The sequence below is a fragment of the Nelumbo lutea genome, chromosome 1 (assembly GCF_056320005.1).
Source record: "Nelumbo lutea isolate HS-2025 chromosome 1, American lotus-T2T, whole genome shotgun sequence".
Lineage (NCBI taxonomy): Eukaryota > Viridiplantae > Streptophyta > Magnoliopsida > Proteales > Nelumbonaceae > Nelumbo > Nelumbo lutea.
In genome coordinates this window covers 10,074,505-10,098,765 of record NC_142684.1, presented here as the reverse complement: position 1 = coordinate 10,098,765, position 24,261 = coordinate 10,074,505, and the positions used below count along the sequence as shown (strand labels likewise).

Here is a 24,261-nt window from a genome sequence, read left to right as displayed (position 1 = left end):
GTTCCCGGTTTCGATATCAATGTAAGTATAGGAAACTTCCCGTGCTTAATTCAGTTTTGTTTTCTTTTGACTCCGTAGGATAACTGAATGGATGTTTCTTGTGGGTGTGTGGGTTAATAATTGCTCTATTACCATTGTTGTGCTTGTTATTTTTCTGAATTTGTTAATAATCCTCATCACCGACATTTTCATGCATTGCCGCTTCCAGGAAATTGCATCCGCGGAGCCGATTCAAGCGTTCGAATTGTAACAATGAACAGCCACGGCGTCGCATACGCTGGAGTCCAGAATGAGCCACTCTAACCCATTTCTTCTGTATACACTCGTAAACTTTTTTCTTTCCACCTATTTCTAATTAGATATTTTTCGCAGGTGAATGGCGTGGGCGCAGAAAGAAGGCTCGGAAGTGAAACGGTTTCGGAAGCGGCATGGGTATGCGCTCGTTGTAGAATGTCCGCATCCCTAAATTTGAACATTTTTGGAATATATGGCTTGCCAGTTGTGGAGGTGACCATAATATCCTTGGTTCTTATGGGTGCAGGCACGGAGAATGCTCGACTTGCGGGCAAGATGCGCAACCTCTCGCGGCAATACTATAACGAAGCCGATCAACTCTTCGATGTAAGCTTCTCAATTCTCAACTTCATCCGGAGTTCTCGTTTGTCTGTGTGGGTTACTATTTTGCTTTGGTTACATGCGTAGTTTAGATTGCTCGAGGCTTTGCTACGTTCCCGGTTTTCGATATCAATGAAAGTATAGGAAACATCCCAAGCTTTCTTCAGTTCCGTTTCCTTTTCATTCCGTAGGATAAATGACTGGATGTTGTTGTGGGTGTGTGGGTTACTAACTGCTCAATTGCTGTTGTTTTGCTTGTAACTTTAATTAATTTATTAATAATCCTCATGACTGACACATTCACGCATTGCCACTTTCAGGAGATTGCATCGGCGGAGATGATTCAAACGTTCGAATTGCAGCAGTGATCAGCCAAAGCCTCTCTTACGCTGGAGTCCAGAATGAGCAACTTTAACCCATTTCTTCTTTATTCTCTCTTAGATTTTTTATTTCTCCACCTGTTTCTGATTAGATATTCTTGACAGGTGAATGGCGTGGGTACGGAAAGGAGATTCGGAAGTGATACGGATTCGGAAGCGGCACAGGCTTGTGATTGTTGTAGAATGTCTGCATTCCTATATTTTAACACTTTTGGAATATAACTTTGCCGGTTGTGGAGTAATATCTTTGGTTCCTCTGGGCAGGAACGAAGAATGCTCGATTTGCAGGCAAGCTGTGGAAGCTCTCACGGCTTTACTATATGGAAGCTGGTGCAATCTTCGGTGTAAGCTTCTCAACTCTCCGCTTCATTCTGTATCCTCTTTTGGGTGTATGGCTTACTAATTTGCTCCGGTTATATTTATTGGTTTGGATTGCTCGAGGCGTTGCTACTTTTGGGGAGGGCTTTCCGACTATTGCTCCATACTATTGTTTCCGGTTTCCGATAACAATGTAAGTATACAAGACACATCCCTTGCTCAATGGACTTCCATTTTCTTTTAATTCCTTCAGATAAGTGACTGACTATTTGTCATCAAGCTTTGAGTGGTGGCTCGACCGGAAATTGGCTGCCATTCAAGATAGGGCTGTCAACGGGTGGGATCCGAGTACGTTCTAGGTAGAAGCACTCCCGAACAGATCCTTAATTGGGACAAAATCTTAGACCCAAAACCGTCCATTTTAACCTAAAATATACGTTGAAACAATAACATAGGTTTAAAACAAAACCATTTAAGCTAAAAAAGACCACTTTTCTTATTTAAATCACTAACTAAAATTTAAACTTTAATCATATATCGTTAATAAAATTGATAGAAAAATACTAAGTTACTTATATGTTAAAACGTTAAACACCTTTATTTATCTATCTATCAGATTCGACACTCTAAACTTATGATAAGAGAAAAATTATAAGAAAAGGAAGGAAATAACATATGAGGCTAACAAAACAATCGGTTTTGGGCATGAATCGATTCGGGAGGGGCGAGAACCGAAACCGACCCAATTATTTATTTCAACATAATCATGGAACCGGATCCTTTATAAACGGTTGGGTCTACTCGGGCCAGTCGGGTGGACCCGAAGCGTTGACAGCCCCTTCAAGAACACGAACGATGATAGCGATTGTGCTGCAGCAAGTTTGGTATCCCTTTTTCTTCTCCCTTCAGACCTGTACTTCGAGGTAAGGACCTTTCAATACCGCACTCGTTGTTCGTACCTTTGTTATTGAAGCATATGATGTTGTCCTACGACGTTGATTTTGGATTCGCACGAATTAATAGATTCTGCTAATGCAATTTCTGCCGTGTCATTGTAGGAACGTTCTAATGGGTTCGCATTGTCAACTGCCGTATCAGAATGGCTGCGATAGTGTAAGTCAACATCGCTTGTATCCTTTTAAACTTTTATATGGGCTTATGTTGCTTTATTGTCGTTTTTGTGCTTGTAACGTTCAAATTGTAACAATGAACAGCCACGGCATCGCATACGCTGGAGTCTAGAATGAGCCACTCTAACCCATTTCTTCTGTATACACTCGAAAATTTTTTCTTCTCCACCTATTTCTAATTACATATTATTGGCAGGTGAATGGCGTGAGCGCAGAAAGAAGGCTCGGAAGTGAAACGGATTTGGAAGTGGCACGGGTATGCGTCCGTTGTACAATGTCCGCATCCCTAAATTTGAACATTTTTGGAATATATGGCTTGCCAGTTGTGGAGGTAACCATAATATCCTTGGTTCTTATGGGTGCAGGCACGAAGAATGCTCGACTCGCGGGCAAGATGCGCAACCTCTGGCAGCAATACTCTAACGAAGCCGATCAACTCTTCGATGTAAGTTTCTCAATTCTTAACTTCGTCCGGTGTTCTCGTTTGTCTGTGTGTGTTACTATTTTGCATTGGTTATATGCGTAGTTTTAGATTGCTCGAGGCTTTGCTACTTTTGGCGACCGGCTTGCCGGATCCTGCGCCTTACCTTTGTTCCCGGTTTTCGATATCAATGAAAGTATAGGAAACATCCCGTGCTTTCTTCAGTTCCGTTTCCTTTTAATTCCGTAGGATAAATGACTGGATGTTGTTGTGGGTGTGTGGGTTACTAACTGCTCAGTTGCTGTTGTTTTGCTTCTAACTTTTCTTAATTTATTAATAATCCTCATGACTGACACCTTCACGCATTGCCACTTTCAGGAGATTGCATCGGCGGAGATGATTCAAGCGTTCGAATTGTAGCAGTGATCAGCCAAAGCCTCTCTTGCGCTGGATTCAATAATGATCTACTTTAACCCATTTCTTCTTTATTCTCTCTTAGACATTTTTTTTGTCCACCTGTTTCTGATTAGAATTTCTTGACAGGTGAATGGCGTGTGTGCGGAAAGGAGACTCGAAAGTGATACTGATTCGGAAGCGGCACAGGTATGTGATTGTAGTCGAATGTGCGCATCCCTAAATTTTAAAATTTTCAGAAGAAAATGTTTGCCTGTTGTGGAGGTGACAATTATATCCTTGGTTCTTATGGGTGCAGACACGAAGAATGCTCGACTTGCGGGCAAGATGCGCAACCTCTCACGGCAATACTATAACAAAGCCGATCAACTCTTCGGTGTAAGCTTCTCAATTCTCAACTTCATCCGGTGTTCTCGTTTGGGTGTGTGGGTTACTATTTTGCTTTGGTTATATGCGTTGTTTTAGTTTGCTCTAGGCTTTGCTACTTTTGGCGATCGGCTTGCCGGCTCCTGTGCCTTACCTTTGTTCCCGGTTTTTGATATCAATGAAAGTATAGGAAACATGCCGTGCTTACTTGACTTCTTTTATCCTTTAACTCCGTAGGATAAGTGACTGGATGTTTCTTGTGGGTGTGAGGGTTACTAACTGCTTTGTTCTGGTAGTTGTGCATATAAAATTTCTTAATTTTTTAATACTCCTCTTGGCTGTCTTATTTAGGCATTGCCGCTTTCAGGAAATTGCGTCTACAGAGCTGATTCAAGCATTCGAATTGTTGCAGCAACCAGCCACGGCCTCGCATGCGCTGGAGGCCCGAATGAGCCACATTAACCGTTTTCATCTATATACACTCTTAAACCTTTTCTTCTCCACCTATTTCTGATTAGATATTTTTGACAGGTGAATGGCGTGGGCATGGAAAGGAGACTCAAAAGTGATACGGATTCGAAAGCGGGACAGGTATGTGATTGTTGTAGAATGTCCGTATTCCTATGTTTTAACACTTTTGGAATATAACTTTGCCAGTTGTGGAGTAATATCCTTAGTTCCTCTGGGCAAGAATGGAGAATGCTCGATTTGTAGGCAAGCTGTGCAAGCTCTTTTGGGTGTATGACTTACTAATTTGCTCTGGTTATATGTGTAGTTTTGGATTGCTCGAGGCGTTACTTTTTGGGAGGGATTTCCGACTATTGTGCCATACTATTGTTTTCGGTTTCCGATAACAATGTAAGTATATAAGACACATCACTTGCTCAATGGACTTCCATTTTCTTTTAATTCCTTCAGATAAGTGACTGACTATTTCTCATCAAGCTTTGAGTGGGGGCTCGATCGAAAATTGGCCACCATTCAAGAGGGTTGTCAACGGGTGGGATCCAGGTCCGGTCTAGGTAGAAGCACTCCCGAACAGATCATTAATTGGGACAAAATCTTAGACCCAAAACCGTCCATTTTAACTTAAAATTTAGGTTGAAACAATAACATAGGTTTAAAACAAAACCATTTAAGCTAAAAAAGACCACTTTTCTTATTTAAATCGCAAACTAAAATTTAAACTTTAATCATATATCGTTAATAAAATTGATAGAAAAATACTAAGTTACTTATATGTTAAAACGTTAAACACTTGTATTTATCTATCTATCAGATTCGACACTTTAAACCTATGATAAGAGAAAAATTATAAGGAAAAGGAAGGAAATAACATATAAGGCTAACAAAATAATCGTTTTGGGAATGAATCGATTCAGGAGGGGCGAGATCCGGAACCGACCCATTTATTTATTTCAACATAATCATGGAACCGGATCCTTTATAAATGGTTGGGTCTACTCGGGCTAGTCGGGTGGACCCGAAGCGTTGACAGCCCCTTCAAGAACACGAACGATGAGAGCGATTATGCTGCAGCAAGGTTGGTATCCCTTTTTCTTCTCCCTTCGGACTTGTACTTCGAGGTAAGGACCTTTCAATACCACACTCGTTGTTCGTACCTTTGTTATTGAAGCATATGATGTTGTCCTGCGAAGTTGATTTTGGATTCGCACGAATTAATAGATTCTGCTAATGCAATTTCTGCCTTGTCCTTGCAGGAATGTTCTAATGGGTTCGCGTTGTCAACTGCCGTATCAGAATGGCTGCGATAATGTAAGACAACATCGCTTGTATCTGTTTAAACTTTTTATAAGGGCTTATGTTGCTTTATTGCCGTTTTTGTGCTTGTAATTTTTTCAATTTTCTAATACTCCCCTTGGCTTCTACAGGCATTGCCACTCCCATGAGATTGCGTCTTTGGAGCTGATTTAAGCGTACGAATTGGAGCAGTAGTCCGCCGAGGCCTTGCATACGCTGGAGTCCAAAATAAAACACTCTAACCATTTTTTCTATATTCACTTCTAAACTATTCCTTGTCCACCTGTTTCTGATTAGATATTCTTGACAGGTGAAGGGCATGAGTGCAAAGGAGACTCGGAAGTGATACGGATGCGGAAGCTGCACAGGTATGTGTTTTTCGTACAATGTCTGTATACCTAAACTATATCATTTTTGGAAGACAAGGTTTGTCGGTCGTGGCAGTGGCTATAATATCCTTGCGTCTTATGGGTGCAAGCACGAAGAATGCCCAACTCACGGGCAAGATACACAACCTCTCGCGGAAAAACTATAAGGAAGCCAATCAACTCCTCGGTGTAAGCTTCTTAATTCTCAGCTTCATTTGGTGTTCTTGTTTGGATGTATGGGTTACTAAATTTGATTGGTTATATCCGTAGTTTTTGATTTCTTGAGGCGTTGCTACTTTTTGGCGATCGGCTTACTAACTCCTGTGTCTTATCATTGCTCCCGGTTTTCGATATCAATGTAAGTATAGGAAACATCCCCTGCTTAATTAAGTTCCGTTTTCTTTAAACTCCGTAGGATAACTTGATGGATGTTTTTTGTGGGTGTGTGGGTTACTAATTGCTCTATTACCATTGTTGTGCTTGTAACTTTTCTGAATTTGTTAATAATCCTCATCACCGACATGTTCATGCATTGCCACTTCCAGGAGATTGCATCTGCGGAGCCGATTCAAGCGTTCGAATTGTAGCAATGAACCGCCACGGCCTCGCATACGCTGGAGTCCAGAATGAGCCACTTTAACCCATTTCTTTTGTATACACTCGTAAACTTTTTCTTCTCCACCTATTTATAACTAGATATTTTTGGCAGGTGAATGGCGTGAGCGCGGAAAGATGGCTCGGAAGTGAAACAGATTCGAAAACGGCACGGGTATGCGTTTGTTGTAGAATGTCCGCATCCCTAAATTTGAACATTTTTGGAATATATGGCTTGCCAGTTGTGGAGGTGACCATAATATCCTTGGTTCTTATGGGTGTAGGCACGAAGAATGCTCGACTTGCGGGCAAGATGCGCAACCTCTCGCGTCAATACTATAACGAAGCCGATCAACTCTTTGGTGTAAGCTTCTCAATTCTCAACTTCATCTGGTGTTCTCGTTTGTGTGTGTGGGTTACTCTTTTTCTTTGTTTATATGCGTAGTTTTAGATTGATCGAGGCTTTGCTACTTTTGGCGGTCGGCTTGCCGGCTCCTACGCTTTACCATTGTCCCCGGTTTTCAATATCAATGAAAGTATAGGAAACATCCCGTGCTTTATTCAGTTCCGTTTCCTTTTAATTCCGTAGGATAAATGACTGGATGTTGTTGTGGGTGTGTGGGTTACTAATTGCTCAATTGCCGTTGTTTTTGCTTGTAACTTTTCTTAATTTATTAATAATCCTCATGACTGACACCTTTACGCATTGCCACTTTTAGGAGATTTTATCGGCGGAGCTGATTCAAGCGTTCGAATTGTAGCAGTGATCAACCAAAGCCTCTCTTACGCTGGAGTCCAAAATGGGCAACTTTAACCCATTTTTTCTTTATTTTCTCTTAGACTTTTTATATCTCCACCTGTTTCTGATTAGAATTTCTCGACAGGTGAATGGCGTGTGCGCGGAAAGGAAACTCGATTGTGATACGAATTCGGAAGCGGCATAGGTATGTGGTTGTTGTCGAATGTGTGCATCCCTAAATTTTAAAATTTATAGAAGAAAATGTTTGCCGTTTGTGGAGGTGACAATAATATCCTTGGTTCTTATGGGTGCAGGCACGAAGAATGCTCGACTTGCGGGCAAGATTCGCCACCTCTCGCGGCAATACTATAAGAAGCCGCTCAACTCTTCGATGTAAATTTCTCAAATCTCCAGTTCATTCGGTGTTCTCTTGTGGTTGTTTTGGTTCCTAATTTGCTTGGGTTGTATGCACAATTTTAGATTGCTCGGGGCGTTGCAAATTTTGGGGATGGGCTTGCCGACTTCTGCACCTTACCATTGATTCTGGTTTTCGATATCAATGTAAGTATACGAAACATTCCTTGCTTAACTGACTTCTTTTATTCTTTAATTCCGTAGGATAAGTGACTGGATGTTTCTTGTGGGTGTGAGGGTTACTAATTGCTCTGTTCCGGTAGTTGTGCATGTAATATTTCTTAATTTTTTAATACTCCTCTTGGCTGGCATATTCAGGCTTTGCCGCTTTCAGGAAATTTCGTCCGCTGAGCTGATTCAAGCATTCGAATTGTTGCAGCTACCAGCCACGGCCTTGCATACGCTCGAGTCCAGAATGAGCCACTCCAACCCATTTCTTCTATATACACTCTTAAACCTTTTCTTCTCCACCTATTTCTGATTAGATATTCTTGACTGGCGAATGGCGTGGGCGCGAAAAGGAGACTCGGAAGTGATACGGATTCGGAAGCGGCACAGGTATGTGATTGTTGTAGAATGTCAGCATTCCTATATTTTAACACTTTTGAAATATTACTTTGCTGGTTCTGGAGTAATATCCTTGGTTCCTCTGGGCAGGCACGAAGAATGCTCGATTTGCAGGCAAGCTGTGCAAGATCTCACAGCTTTACTATAAGGAAGCTGGTCCAATCTTCGGTGTAAGCTTCTCAACTCTCCACTTCATTCTGTGTCCTCTTTTGGGTGTATGGCTTACTAATTTGCTCTGTTTATATGTGTAGTTTTGGATTGCTCGAGGCGTTGCTACTTTTGGGGAGGGCTTTCTGACTATTGCACCATACTATTGTTTCTGGTTTCCGATAACAATGTAAGTATATAGGACACATTCCTTGCTCAATGGACTTCCATTTGCTTTTAATTCCTTCAGATAAGTGACTGACTATTTCTCATCAAGCTCCCTAATATTTGGGCTCTAACTGGTTCATACTCCGATTTCAACCCCACTAAGAATCTTGTAACATCTTGTTGTTCCCTTTGTTGTTGCTGAACTTTAACATCTGGAGTGAGGGGATGATAGACATTGAGTTCATTTTTGCGATTTCTTCATGCAGGCATAGTACTCTTCTAAGGTTTTGTTTCCTTGTTGCAAATTAAAGTATTCCTGATAAAGTTGATATACCCTTGTAGTATTATCTTGTCCAGATTATAGCTTCTTAGCATGTTCCCATATATCCTTAGCTGTATCTAGGAACATGAAGTTGGCACTAATTTTTGGTTCCATACTATTCCATAGCCAGGTCATGATTTGAGCATCCTTTTGTTCCCAATCATCAAACCCTGGAGAGTCAGCCGGTGGTTTATCTTCTTTTACATGCTTCACTTTCCTCTTTGCCTTGAGGAAAACTTCCACTGATTTGGCCCATGGAACATAGTTCTCACCATTCAGTTTAATTGAGGTCATCTGTACACTTAGATAGTCAGAGGGAACTACCACACTTGGTTTCTGATCATTATACCCATCTCCCATTGCTGCCATGATACTCTTTCACCGCTGCTTCTAACCTAAATTCCCAGCTACCAACTGAGTGTTGTTATTAGGAGTTTGATGCTCCAGAACCTATAGAAGTCCCTAAGCACAATAATAGGTACACAAGCCTTGTTCTTGTTCACACCACTACTGATTTCACAACACCACGAACCACATAAACATCAATTCAACACTTACTAATCACATGCAAACCCTCTTACAACCACTCAACAAAGATTGTGCATCACAAGCACCACCACATAGTCATATCTGTTACACCCGGTACAGACCTGTTTAACACCTTTAAGAGGGCACTACATAACCACAAAGAACTCAGCTAGGTCACTGCATTACACTTTGCACAATTTGGCCACTTACAGCAGCCCTTACACCATTCAGCTACTGTAAACACAGTCTGTTCTTGGGATTTTCTCCAAGAACTAGGGCAACAATAAACCTAGTTCTCTAGGTTCTGATCAGTACTCGCAGGTTCTTGAAGGTTTTCTACCCAGAAATACCAGCAGCACAAGGAGAAGAAGTAACCAACCTTCTTTTGAGAGTTTCAACCAACCATTCACTGCTGAAGTCATTTTCTTAATGAAGAAGGTTATGCGCAGCAGAGAGAGACGAGCTGAGATGTTTCAGACCTAGGACGAACCAGTTTTCTCCATTGACAACCCAGAAACAAAGAAAGAGAGGTCACGAACACTGCTGAGATGTTCATGAACTGAAGTAGGTCAGGAACCTTGCTCTGATACCATGTTTCGACTGCTGCTACAGTAACCCGAACCAGCAAGAGGAAGAAGAAGAAGAAGAAGAAGAAGAAGAAGAAGAAGAAGAAGGAAAATGAAGGGACTGTCGAATCTGATGGGTTAACCCTATCAGTCGACCCCTTAATAGTAATTAGTCTCTAATTACTTGTACAAAGACTAAACTGCTCTTACTTAAGTGTGGGGCAGAGTGTCTCTAATAAAACTGCCACATAAGCATACAACTTAACAAGGACAAGTTGACTAAACTACCCTTATTCGGCACTCTAACAAACATAATCATGGAACCAGATCCTTTATAAATGGTTGGGTCTATTCGGGCCAGTTGATTAGACCTGAAGCATTGACAGCCCCTTCAAGAACACGAACGATGAGAGCGATTGTGCTGCAGCAAGGTTGGTATCCCTTTTTCTTCTCCCTTCAGACCTGTACTTCAAGGTAAGGACCTTTCAAAACCGCACTCGTTGTTCAATAGGGTAACTGTGAAAGCAGTAGACATGAGTAGGAGACTGTGTTTGTACTTTGTAGGAGGTGAAGACTCTTCAAGGACAACTTTCTTGGAGCTATAAGAGAAAGGGAGAAAGAAGAAAAAAAGTAATACAGGTTTGGATTTGGAGAGGTTTAAAAAGGGATTTGGTTATTAATGGAGGGTTGTGAAGTCTTATTGGGGGGTGGTCAGTGGTGTTAAGAGGTGTTTGAATGTGCAAGGTGGTGTGAGTCGTGTGACTGATCAGTTGGACACAAGGATAAAGGTGGGAGGGGGTTTTGTTGGGTGATGCTTATACTTCTACATCTTACTTTTTGGTAGGTGGCAGGGTAGTGAGTGGTGAGGGTGCTTAAGTTGGGTTCTCTTTGGGTTCTTCTTGCCTCAATGATATTTCTTCATCCAGCGTTGTATTTTGTCCTTATTGTTTTTGGTAAAAATTTATATACTCAAGAAAGAAAATCAAGGTGTTCAGGATAGGCAATGTGATGTCTTGACTCTTGACAACTATGCCTAGATCCTTAATTTCAAATTTAGAAGCCAGGGCTTCCCTTAAGTTGTCTATCTTAGTAGGATGTTTCCATGTAACCAAAATGCCGTCATTGTTCTAATCATGATTGTTTAGGAGTCATCACCCTTCTTTACCAACAATTGCTTCAGCCCATATATTGACTTCTTTAGCATGCACACTTTTTTCTTGTAATCCTTGTTCAACTAGTTCAACTCCTGGAGGTAACTATACATAGGCCTGTTTTGGGACTTTTGGGATAGCTCCATTCAATAATGCATTTTTGACATGTAGTTGCTAGAGGAAAAATAATAAGAAGAAGCTAGAGGAAGCAGAGTATGGATTGAGTTTATTTATGTCACTAGTGTGAGCATGTCTTGATAGTAAATCTCATAGGTCTATTTATACCCCTTCGCAATCAACCTTGCTTTGTATCTCTCTATGGATTCATTAGCTTTATACTTCACAATAATGTTCCACGGGAAATTTCTTAAGGAAATTTAAACTTTTTATTTCTCTCCTATTTTCTGTCGGACCAAACACAGGTAAGTAGATATCTAACATGATTAGAAGGAGGTGTTGGAGCAGCAAGGGAAGCACCTGAGTCACTTTGGATCAAGGTATTTGATGGTTGTCATAGATCAATTTTGGGGACTACTTTCTGGTGACAACCGTGCACCTGCAAATCTTTTCGCTGCATATTAGAGCTAGAGTCAGAGCCGTAAGTAGGAAGCAAACTAGTAGAAAGTGAGTTGTTGGACATAGGTACTAGAATAGGTATAAATAAGCACTCCGCTCTCTTAGTGTAAAATCTCCTCCTGAAGAAAGATGGAAGTAGCATAGAAAGGCGAGACTCAAAAAGGACAAATCCCTGGTAACAAAACATTTGTTAGAGACAGGATTTTAACTATAACCTATTTTGGTTTCTTACAGTAAACACAAAACACTTAATCAGTTTCATTACTCTGAGTAGCTTTATTCCAGTTTTCTATTTTGTGAAAGCAACATAAGTGCTGTGGAATTAGAAAATTCTCCACTAGCAGTCTTATTAGTGTCCTTTGCCTGGACAAATGGATATGACTTTGTGCTCTGTCAATGGGGTTGGGTTTGGTTTTGGTCAGGCTTGACCTGACTTAGTATTGTAAATGTGCAGAACCAGTTTGAAACCAGGCTCCATATGTGTCTGTGGTAACAAACCCAGAACCTATGTAATTATTAATTGGGACTATTGGGTCTGACCTGATAACACCTGATTACAATTGACAGCTATACTTTTAGCCTGTAATTTGACAATAAACCTACTTTTTAAAATATTTGGTAGTATATACATTTTTGAAAAATGCAAGACTATCTGGAACTATTAAGTCTGTTGTTTTAACTTCTATGATAACACAGAGCCACTATCCTTAGAAATGAGAGTCAAATATTTTAAGTCCATGTTTGTTACAATTCTTTTATTTGGGTCTGAATGTTTGTAGTTTGCTCAACTTATGATGATAGATTAAAGCAATGGTTGCTAGTTAACACTTAGTACATTAGTATTTTGTTTATTGACCAAACAGTACTTTTTAGTAACAGGCAATATCTCCTTTGGTGTCCTTTTGATAAGAGTGATGATTGGACTGTCAAACCGTGAAGATCTGTTTGATATAGTGAATGCATGGTATCCAAATTTGGAGACTATTGCTGAGAAACTTATAGGTATTCTCTGCTGTTCTTATATGCCGGTGCTTTCAAGACTAATATAATCCTTACAAAATTGATTTCTGTTGTGTCAGAGACATTTGGAAAGGTCAATTCTTCTCCATCTTACCAGCCTGGAGGATGTGTTGGTTTTAAGCAGGTTCTCTTTAGGGTAGATAGTGCCTCTCTAGCAACTCTGTGCATAATAAGACCCCAACAGATGTCATTATTTTTCATGTTTTGTTATATATTTACAGGGATCTGCTGAAATGGTGCAAAAGAATCACAGGTCAAGGTTTTAACTTTATGGGGCTTAGCTTATCAGCTTATGAAAGTAAAAGCATTTGTCAAGAGGTTGTATTTGATTTCCACTTTTTATTCCTTCTTGTGATAATGTGATGGATGACTATCTACTTGTTTCTACTGGTTACTTAATAAACTGTGGGTTTGTATTTATTTTTGCATCTTCTTCAATTTCTTCTGAAAGTCGACTGTTAATAATGAGACAAATAGCAAAGATGTGGGGAGTACCGATGTCAGAAGCAGAAACATTATATCCTCTTAATAAGCCCATAGTTCAGGTGTCTGTCTTTTCTAATCATTGTGTCTGATACGTTTGTGCTATGAGCATCAAGTACAAAAATCTGAATTTTTTTTTTCCTGCAGGATTTGCAATCAGATTTATGAGTTGGAAGGGTTACCCACAAATGCACTGAAGGCTGCATTACATGTAAGCACTTACTCTGTTTTATATTATTTGTTGCTTACTTTCTGACATTGGTTGACTTTCCTTGATGTGTTTTCTGCAGTTACATCACTAAAAGAAACCTTTTGTGGATATCTGTAGTTCACTACATGTTCTTGAGAGGATAGCATGTTCTGTTAAGTGCAATGAGCCAGTTCTTTTGGTTGGTGAAACTGTTACTGGAAAAACAACTCTTGTACAGAATCTTGCAGTGAGGCTTGGTTAATCACTTACAGTCTTGGTATTCAGTCTAGGCAGTTTGTCATTATGATGGTTCTTTTGTGTACGGGACTCTTATCATGTGGACTAGAAATTGAATGCTAATTTGCTTATCTTGCAGAACTTAAGCCAACAAAGTGACATTTCAGACTTATTGGGTGGCTTTAAGCCTACAGATCCAAGATTTATATGAATACCTGTTTATAATTTGCTTATCTATTCCCATCCCCAAACTCAATCTCCTTTTCTGAATTTCTGCTTGTCCCTGTACTTCAATTTGCTATAATGTGGAAGGTAGGAGCCAACTGTACTAGGGATCATCTATCCTGAAATTGTAGTTTTGTCTTCTTATTGTTGTTATTACAATCTTTTATCAGTTGGTTAGCTATAAACATTATCTTGTTGTGACTGGTGATATCATATGTGTCCCGATTTTTTCCATCATGGACTTGGTATTTGATAATTGCAACTTTTTTTTTGGATAATTTGTTTGATAATTGCAACTTTCCTCCACTATGATTGGATGATGATCATCATGATCCAAGCCTTACGCCAACTATATGGGATTGGTCAACATGAATCCTGTTTCGCCATTCCTCCACTATGATTGGATGATAATAACCTTGATTGCATTTTTTTTTCTTTATAGCTTCTTTTCTTGTTGATAAAGAGGCAAAATATGACAGTACTCTTCTATGCTTGTATGCAGGACAATGGGGATTTTCTTGTTTGTCTGAGAAAACATGTGTCTGATAGGAACTGGAAAATGGTTTTAAATGGATGTCAGAAAGGCCTTGGTTTTTCCAGGAAGCAAGTTTGTGAGGTTGGTAGATCTCTATCTGGTACAAAGTGAAAGCGACCTGAGTGAAGAACTCATCCAAGCTTGGGAGCGTTTTTCCATGAAACTTGAGACAGCACGTAGAGAGATTGGCTCTTCAGCTATGGTCTTTTTGTTTGTGGAAAGAGCATTTGTGACAGCAATTAAAAATGGTAATTGGGTATTACTTGACGAAATAAATTTGGCTCCTCCTGAGATGCTACAGAGAATTACAGGGGTTTTGGAAGGAGACGATAGTTTAATTTGTTTAGCTGAAAGGGGAGATGTTGATTATATTCGTTGACATCCTGATTTTCGTATATTTGCTTTTATGAATCCTGCTACTGAAGCTGGAAAGAGGAACTTGCCATATTCGTTGAGAAGCAGGTTTACATAGTATTTTGTTAATGATGTGTTAGATGAAGAATATTTGACTCCATTTGTGAAACAATTTATGGATTACAGCAGTCCCAATAGAGAATTGGTAAATAAAATTGTGTGTTTTTACAAAGAAGCCAAGAAGGAACCTGAAGAGAGGCTAATCAGAAGCCCCAGTTCAGTTTAAGGTCTCTATACTGTGCACTGGATAGTCCTTGTTTCAAGTTTATGAACAGTATGATACCATCATATTTGTAAGGTGGAAATATGCCTCCAAATGTTCCCTTTGATTGTTTACTTCTTGGATAAGGGGAAATTGAGTGATGATGCTTTCTTGGAGAATTATGTCCTGACAAAAAGTGTCAAAGAGCATTTAAGGAACTTTGCACGTGCTATTTTCATTAAAAAAATCCCGTTCTTTTACAGGGTCCAACTTCTAGTGGAAAGACAAGCCTTGTTCAGTATCTTGCTGCAATAACTGGTCATGAATTTGTTCATATAAATAACCATGAGCATACTGATCTGCAAGAATACTTGGGCTCTAATTATTACTGATGCTCATGGGAAGCTTGTGTTTCAAGAAAGGTGTATTGGTTGAGGCTGTTCGAAATGGATACTGGATTGTTCTAGATGAGCTTAACCTTGCACCTTTGGATGTTCTGGAAGCATTAAACCGGTTATTAGATGACAACAGAGAGCTTTTTGTTCCTGAACTGCAGGAAACAGTGATTGCTCATCCAGATTTTATGCTTTTTGCCACCCAAAACCCACCAACATTTTATGGTGGGCGTAAGATGCTTTCTTGAGCATTTCGCAACCATTTTGTTGAAATACATGTTGATGAGATTCCTGAAGATGAATTGAGCACAATACTAGAGAGGAGGTGCAAAATTCCTGAAGGTTATGCGAAAAAATGGTTGAAATTATGAAGAACTTGCAGTTGCATCGCCAGAGTAGCAAAGTTTTTGCTGGAAAGCATGGTTTCATAACTCCAAGGGATCTGTTTCAATGGGCTGATTGTTTTCATACCTTTGGTAACTCATATTAAGATCTGGCCAAAGATGGTTATTTTCTTTTGTCTGAAGGGTTGCGAGATGAAAATGAGAATAAAGTTGTCCAGGAGATCTTGGAGAGACATCTTGGGGTAAAACCTGCCACAGACAACTTGTACCGGCAGGTTTGTTCCCTCCCTCCCTCTCTTGTGCTCATTATTGTCTTGACAACAGAAAGTGGAATTGCCTGTTGTGCAGTTATACTTTATTTTTGTGTTTTTAGATGGATTTTTGTTTTTTGATTGTTTATTTGAGCATGGAGTAGGAAAGTATGTCGTTCATAATCCTGTAACTTGGCAGTTCTGATCTTGTTATCTTAATCCAAGGAAGTACAGTTTGTTCATGTAGCTTCGGACATGTTTGTTCAGTTGAATGTTGACTGCTTCTGTTGGAGTTTAGATGATTGGTTATAGGGATATCATCAGTTCAGAGGTTTTTTCTTCTGTGGTTTCATTTGTCCTCTCTCTTTAGGAGTCAGGAATAATTGAGATAGAAATGATTCCTAGGTGGTAATTGGATACATTTCATGAACAAGTAGTGTGAATCATCATAGAAAATATGAATCTTTGTTAATTATCTGGAAGTCAATGTGCTACTTGAATTCCTTTTTTGGTCATTTTTTTTCCTTTTATGAAGCTGATGGGAATTTTATATTTGTGTATAAACTTCGCTAACTGTTTAACCTTTTATAATTCAGGAACCAGCTGATAGTCTTTCTGTTTTAAACTTCAGTGAATGATCAGAAGTGTCAGAGTCTTGGAAAGTATGATTTTGTGAACTTGTAAGCTGAACCTACTTCATGTGGAGGTTATATTTTCTTGTTGAGTGTTGCTTCAAGTTGCATGAGCCTGTCCTTCTTGTTGGTGAGACTGGTGGTGGGAAGACAACTGCTTGCCAGTTACTTAGCATTATTTTAAAGTTAAAATTGCATATTTTGAATTGCCATCAGTACGCGGAGACATCTGATTTTCTTGGGGTTTGTTTCTTTCTTTTACAGATTTTCTTTAATGAGGGATTGCATTTTAGTGGTTTCTGTTTTGAAACTTCTGATTGCTTATTGCTGTTAGAATATGATAATCTACAAGTTAACCATCATAAAAAGTTCAGGGGTTTTATCCTGTACGAGGTAGGTCAAGATTAACAGGAGAGTTCAAATATTTGGTTGAAAAACTGATACTGTCAAAGGCTTTTCTCCACTCTCCTGGCGACAATGCATGTATTATCCTGTCCATGTCAATATTTCCTTGAATGAGGTTCTTTTACTTGCTTGATGCTTTATGTATGCTTATGCATTTCTCTCAATGCAGATGATATCTACAGACATTGTCCAAGCTTCTTCAACTCTTGATTGGCTGACAAGAATTATAGATAGTTATAGACAAGGTGTGGTTTCACACTCTGACGTCACTGAGCAGGATCTTGATAGCCTTGAGCAAGTTAAACTAGACCTAGTTGAGCTATCCCAGAAGTGGCAGACCATATTTATGTGGCAGGATGGACCTCTTGCTGTACGAACAATGAAGGATGGGGATCTACTTCTTGTGGATAAGATATCTTTGGCTGATGATAGTGTGCTTGAAAGATTAAACAGTGTCTTGGAACCTGAAAGAAAATCGGTGGGTTGATCTTCTTGTTTGAGATTTGTTTTTATTTTCAGTTTTTATTACTATTAAAAAATTCTGATTGTACTTGGTGGGCATGGTTATTTGTTAGTGTTCAAGACACGTTTATATATTTGGACCTTTGTATGATAAAATAAAACTTGTTACTGTTTGATATTATGGCAAATTTTGAATAAACAGTGGCCAGCTTAGTGGACAGGATGTAATAATACGAACAGAATTATTCAGAATTGCAGAATGCAGATAATTATGCTTATTTTTCTTGTGGAAATTATGAAATGGTGCTAGTCAGAAAATTTAGTCTTTTTTGTACGGCAGTAAAACAAACTAAAAGTAAGAGTGCATGGGAATCTCCTTATTATTTGCATATATATTAGAAAACACTTTTCCTAATAGAGATCTCTTATGAATCATTTTGTGCTTTTCAGTTAATGCATTAAAGTAAATAAATATACTTTATTATTCCAATAAGTCTTATACTAATGCATAGCTTATGACTTGGCCATTCCCTATTAGTAATATTATAAAATTAAAAACATTGGAACGGCGCATTCCATGCCTATAAAGGATAATTAGAGCAGTTGTCATCCATTTGGAATTGTATAATTATATATTAATATATTATATATCTAGGGGTGCAAATGCAATTTGGGCGGGCTCAGGTGGGCAATTTGTTGAAATTTGAATGCACCTAGTCTGAAAGCACGTGGTCCAATGCACTGTAAATTCTTCAAATCGGATATTTTTAATTTAGAGGAACAATTTGGCAAATCCCCAACTATTGCTAGTACTCTTCTGACTAGCCATTTCCTATCTATCTCAATCGTGGTCCAAAGCAAGTTTTAAAGTATCAATTTATTTGATAAATTGATAGGTTTTCTATATATATATATGTGTGTGTGTGTGAAATCTTGGTTCAAAGCATTGATACATGTAATATGTGAATTTATTTGTGGTATGCAAAATATGCATATTGCAAGTTTTCAAATAGTATTGGTACTCATTTGCTTTTTCTTATTTTTGTTAAGTATTTCAAAAATAAATGCATTAGTAAGGAATTCTAATGTTTAAATTAGGGAAGATTTATGATGCTGGAAAGACATGTACCAGAAAAGCTTTGACCAATCACCCCTTAATTTTGATAAATACCATCCTATTGGTCAACATGTTTATGATACTGTTGATTGGTCACAAGTTGTTTTTTTTTTATATCCATGGGTTTGAAAAAATATACACATCAATACTTTGAACCATGATCCCAAACGTAACCACCTTGTTCTTACTTATTAGCTCTCTCTATCTCTCTCTCTCTCTAATTTTCATTGTTTTCGGTTTTTTTATTAACTAGTAAACATGTACGTGCATTTGCATGTGACAGTATTTCTAAAGCCATGTTCGTTTTTTGTAAAGTGGAGGGGGGAAAGTTTGGTCAATGGGACTGTGAATCCCATTGACCAATTTACCTGTGTTCAAATTTTAAATTTATGTGGAACCCACACAAAGTTTTATTTTCCTGGGTATCAGTTCCCTGAGTAAATGATATCCTTGCGACACTTGGGTAAATTGGTTTCCGAGTGGAGGGTAAATAAATAAAAAGTAAAATCTCAAAATTGCCCCCACAAGATAAGAATCTCTTCAACTTTTTTTCCCCAGATCTTGGCTCTACGTTTCTCCTCTCACCTCTCGGTTCTGCATTTCTTCTCCTCCATTCCGTTTTTCTCCTCTCACCCCTCAGCTCTGCATTTCTCCTCCTCCATTCTACTTCTCCAAAAATCACATTGTGTTTCTCCTCTTCCACTCCATAATCTTGTTGTGCGACATTGGTCCTCTTAGTTGTTGTTCCACTTAATCTAGTCATCGGCTATTGGTTCTCTCAGTTGCTGTTCCGCTTAATATAGTTATCGGCTCCATCGTTGATGCTTCATCCTCCTCCACTCTGTTGCCGACACCATTGAGCTGCTCGCTGCTCACTATTTTTTTCTCCATTGAAATGGTAAGAATGGTGATGTACATAATGCATCTTTTTTTTATCCAATAATGCATCTTATTGGTCATCTTTTATTACTATTTTATTTATTTCCTTTTTATTTTGACTGTTTTCATTATAAGAAAAATCAGTTTTAGCAACGGACCAAACCGTTGCAAAAAATACTAAAAAACCGTTGCTAAATATTATAGCAACGGTTTTTTGTCCGTGGTGGATATTGGCGTGGCTAAAACTTATAGCAATGGATATTGTACACCATGGCTAAAAGTATATATAGCCACGGTTTATACTGTTGCTAATTGTAACATTTATTGCTACGGCTTTAATACGAAATGTTGCTGCAACTTGATATAGCAACGGGTGTGTTCATGGCTAAATGTATAGTCTATTACAACGACTTATAATGAACTGTTGATAATGGTACTTTTAGCATCGGTTTAAGTAAACCGTCGCTAAAGTTTCATTATTTCATTTGAATGCCTTTGCAACTTTAAAGAAAGATTACTTTCACCTATATCTGTATGGTAAAAGTGATCTTTACAAAGAAAACCTTTACACATTTACAAAAAATATCCATAGTAGTATTTGTTCAATATTCACATTTACTCAAGTCATTTCAATACAAAAAATAAAAAAAGAATTAACAAAATTTCTTCATTGTCGTCTGAACATTTGCTTGTATACGCGTGCATTATACTCAAGACCTTTGTTTTGAGTCATAAACTTCAATCTGCGAAATTCAACAAAAAAGAATATATAAGGATTAATATCAATAATTAATTAGCTAATTAATTTCTTACATAAACTTCAATCTTTCATTTACATAAGTCATTTCAATACAAGCTGATTCCTTCCCTAATCAATTTCTTACATGGGTCTAGACTCTGGACCCAAGACTGCATATATTATAATCAACCTATGCATTTCCTGGTTTCCTTTAAGTTGCAGTAGAGCTCTTTCCCACCAGACAAATGAACCCAATAATATGTATATAGTTATGTGGTTACAGGTTGGCAATCATTGGTTTGGCTTATTATTAGCCCATCCAATCTCTGAAGTTGGTCCGATTCAATATGTGTGCACTTCTGCTAGACTGCTACAAACATCTCAAATTGTTGAACTGCCTAGATTGTATTATGGATCATTTAACAACCCCCACCCAAATCTGAAATATTGCTTATTAATTCTGTTCTGGTATCTTGATCTGCAGTTGCCTAGGTGATTTTTTTTAAGTAAAAATTATCCTAGGGTAGCTCACTAGGTTCCATAGCAACTAGCAATTGTATTTCCGTGATAATTGTCCATGATTTTCATAAGTGTAAACTTAAAGTATAGAAACTCAGCAACGAAGAATAATTTTATTACATTGAGTAAAGTAAACAAAGACTGAAAGGATGGCCAGCCTCAACTAACCTTCAAATTCATTGTTAAGTACAAATCCCCCTTGTTGCATTCCCCAAAACATAGAACTCGTCACCCTCTGTTTTGCCAGCAATTCAACTAAACCATGGCCCCATAATGATTTGTTTATATGCTTAGCAAATATATTCATGGCCAGATTGAGCAATCTCTAGTCTGTGGGCAGAAATTACTGTCTATTCTTTCACATAAATATGCAGGTAGTTTGAATGTCTGACCATTCAATATCCATTCTAATTCTTAAGAAATCCTATACAAAATTAGCAGTTGGATATGTTAATGACGGTGATTTGATGGTTATTTTATTTTTCTTGCATTAAAATATAGAATGGAATCTGTGATTCATAATCTGTGGTCAAGGATATGTTAATGATATCTAACCTTCCTTCTGTTTGAACTCAACCTGACAGGATTGATGAGAACATGGATGACACACTGGCAAATGAGAACATGGATTGATGAGAACTCAACCTCAACAGTATCTCATCCAACCGGTGGTTGGTGATTAAGATAATCGTTGTATTGATTGTATTCCTCATGATTTTCCTATTTTTTGGGGGCATAACATTTTATCAAGAATAACTAAAAAGAAGAAATACAAAGAAAGTGCCTTTTCAAAGGCCACGGGCCTTACACCGTCAAGTGATCAAGTCTCATCCCACATTTCAAAAATTATATTTGCAGTTTTGCACTGCCTTGTTGTACATAACATCATAAGCTTTTTGTGTGTATATACAATGAGAAGTCTACCATTATTCTTCCCTTATATTTTCTCGGGTAAGTTGTTGCTAGGATGACATGTCTTCATAGCTTCTTCTTCAGTTCTTTCCAATTTGCATTTCATTAGTGTGTTTGTGTGTTTGAAAGTTGAAACAAAGAGCATGATTAGTATAAATTCATTGAGTGGTCATGCTTATTCTCAGTTGACATTTGTGAATGAACAAAAGTACTAACTACTAACTATAAAGATTATGCATTTGGTTTGGCGAGTTTAAGATGTATCAATTATTGATTTGACTGTGAGACTGATGAACTCCAGCAAATTGTTAAAATATTGGTGGATGTTGATATTGCATTTTCTTGGAACTCCAATTGTTCTCATTGTAGTTTCATTTGACTGCAATCTGGTCTACCTCTGTCTTTCTTTACTTTGCTTCATCTTTTGTTTTTCTTGATCCATACTGCAAACAAACTAACCCATGTTGAAACTCAAAACTAAAATAAACCAGAATTTGCACTCAATAGTCAATTTGTTTACAAACATGGAAATGGGATCGCACAGATAACTAACAAGTAACAAGAGGGGACTGGGGTTCCTCTTAAGAAGTAAGAGTTAAGAGGAAACAAATAGGCCCACACTTTAGCCTAGATTAACTCCTAGGCAGAAGTCACATACCTAGATTTGCCCTTAACACATGAATATAATTCTCAAAAGATTTGACCCATGACCCAACAAGGATTTTGGTTTTGTATCAGGTCTGAGTCTGAAAAGAACTAATCCAAACATTACCAACTAAGATATTTACCACTGTTAATTACTCAATTTTCATGTTTAAAAGAACTGATATTTAGCCATCATCGTGTCTAAAGAACACAGGCTTCGGTTCCACCAAATGGACTTAATTTATAACTAAGTTTTAGGAAATGGACTTATATGTTATACACCCGACCGTTTGCCAAATCCTTTAAAATGCCTTTACATTCTAACAATTGACTAATTGTATCAATATTGTCACATTCCATTGGCACGTGATTGTTGTAACTTTTTAAAACCCAATTTTCTCCTTAAAACCATTCACATTCCATTGTTGTTAGATTTGACAAGGGTCACCAATTTTCAAGAACCTACACCTAGCTATTTCTTATAACTTCATGTGGACCAAACTAGATTAGATTTTAAACTTTTTACTGATTTTCAAGGGGAAATTTTCCAAGAGATGAGGGTTATGTAAGCCATGGAGCTACATGGTGCAGTAGCATAACTAGGGGTGCAAATGGATCAGATCATGATCCGATTTGATCCTATTTGATTGAATTTAGTTCACCTCTGTTCAGATCTTCACATCAGATAATATGATCCGACCAGAAAGTGGATCAGGTTAGGATCAACCCAATTACAAAGGGTTAGCAAATGGAGAAGATATGGGAAGATGAGGAGGATGAAAACAGACCTTTGTAGAAGATGAGGATGAGAACTCCAATTTCCAGAGACGAACTTGTGTTCCTTGTCTGCTAAGCACCTAAAACACATGGAAGGAAAAACGTTCTTGATAAAAAAAATGCAAAAATAAAACATGGATGATGTGCGAAATGGAATTCTGTCTCCTTGCCGTCTGAGAAGACGAAGACAAGGTTACCTTCTCTAGAGAAGACAAAGACAATATCCTATCTCCTTGTCGTCTGAGATCTAAGATCAAAGTTGATGGAGGAAGAGAAGGATGTTTTTCGTAGAATAAAACACCAAATAGCATGAAAGCCTGAAAGGGGATGTGAGTATTTACCGGAGGTCGTAAACCTCGCTAGAGATGAAAGATAAAGTGGTTGGAGTTCGGACCGTTGTAGAGGTGGGAGATGAGAACAGTTCACCCTCGACAAAATTTTCTCACTCGTCTTGCAACTTTTGTGTCTCACTAGGGTCACACCTATTTAGTGAGACCCGCGTCTCTTATTTTGAGAATACTAATCCCATCTCATCGCATCATATCTCTCAAAACAAACATGAGAAAATAGAAATATTCGGCGAATATTCTTATTTTCTCATCCATATTGCACGAACCAAACGGACTGCAAGGGAAATGTTCTATATTTTTCCTTTTATATGTTCTAACCTCACCTCTAATCTTGCCTCCTTCACTTTTGCTTCCCCACTCCTTTAACCCCTAACTCTTTCTCCCCTCCATTCTCCTCTACTGAACCTCTATCCCCTTTTCCTCCTATACTCCCCAATAGCTCTTCCACATCCCTTGTTTCCTTTGCCCCTTCAACCCCATCCACCTCATGTCCTTTTCTTCTCCCCCTTTTCTGCGACTCTACTTTCAATACTTCTCGACAAAGGCAAAATAATCTCTCCACTCTATTTTTTATTACTACCATATGTTTTAAGGGTTCAGTTTAATACATGTGTTGGACATTATTGGTAACCTAATTTCACATGTTCATATTTGTAGGTTTATTTGGAGTGAACCCATCTATAAATCCTTATCCACGAGTACAAAATGTTCATATTGCCTGGAGTGAAACCATCTATAATTTCATATGTTCATATTGCTTGGAATTTGTAATAGCTTGAAACTTGTTTTACATTGTGTACAAAATCAAATCAATGGTTGTGCATTTTGGTTGGTCCATCATCATCTGGTAAAATTTCAATTGTTAGGTTACTTGCCCAGCTCACTGGAAATGTGCTAATGAATTAAATCTTTCATCTACAACTGATATTTCTGAATTGCTGGGTGTTTTGAGCAACACAACGCTTTTCGCAATTTTCGTTGTG

The 24,261-nt window shown here is 38.3% G+C and overlaps 1 protein-coding gene across 25 annotated transcripts; it reads left to right on the top strand.

The window, feature by feature from the left end:
• The first annotated feature begins 1,298 nt into the window (after positions 1-1,298).
• On the top strand, positions 1,299-17,631 carry LOC148873455 (uncharacterized). Of its 25 annotated transcripts, none has more exons than XM_088983486.1 (29): positions 1,299-2,236; positions 2,372-2,426; positions 2,640-2,699; positions 2,809-2,888; positions 3,243-3,467; positions 3,577-3,656; positions 3,996-4,235; positions 4,420-5,420; positions 5,537-5,773; positions 5,850-5,962; positions 6,044-6,131; positions 6,319-6,542; positions 6,652-6,731; positions 7,087-7,311; positions 7,421-7,499; positions 7,587-7,667; positions 7,839-8,078; positions 8,178-8,257; positions 8,339-8,424; positions 12,419-12,547; positions 12,625-12,701; positions 12,787-12,883; positions 13,017-13,110; positions 13,196-13,259; positions 13,339-13,515; positions 14,203-15,865; positions 16,473-16,521; positions 16,738-16,956; positions 17,048-17,631. In XM_088983486.1, exons 1-5 carry the CDS (start codon positions 1,989-1,991, stop codon positions 3,262-3,264), a joined length of 465 nt encoding a protein of 154 aa, XP_088839612.1. In that variant the 5' UTR covers positions 1,299-1,988; the 3' UTR covers positions 3,265-3,467; positions 3,577-3,656; positions 3,996-4,235; positions 4,420-5,420; positions 5,537-5,773; positions 5,850-5,962; positions 6,044-6,131; positions 6,319-6,542; positions 6,652-6,731; positions 7,087-7,311; positions 7,421-7,499; positions 7,587-7,667; positions 7,839-8,078; positions 8,178-8,257; positions 8,339-8,424; positions 12,419-12,547; positions 12,625-12,701; positions 12,787-12,883; positions 13,017-13,110; positions 13,196-13,259; positions 13,339-13,515; positions 14,203-15,865; positions 16,473-16,521; positions 16,738-16,956; positions 17,048-17,631. The 25 variants fall into 25 exon arrangements, 8 of the variants coding, with proteins under 8 accessions (XP_088839612.1, XP_088839604.1, XP_088839596.1 ...); XM_088983478.1 differs by having other exon boundaries at positions 16,438-16,521; XM_088983470.1 differs by having other exon boundaries at positions 16,438-16,603.
• Positions 17,632-24,261: the final 6,630 nt, after the last annotated feature.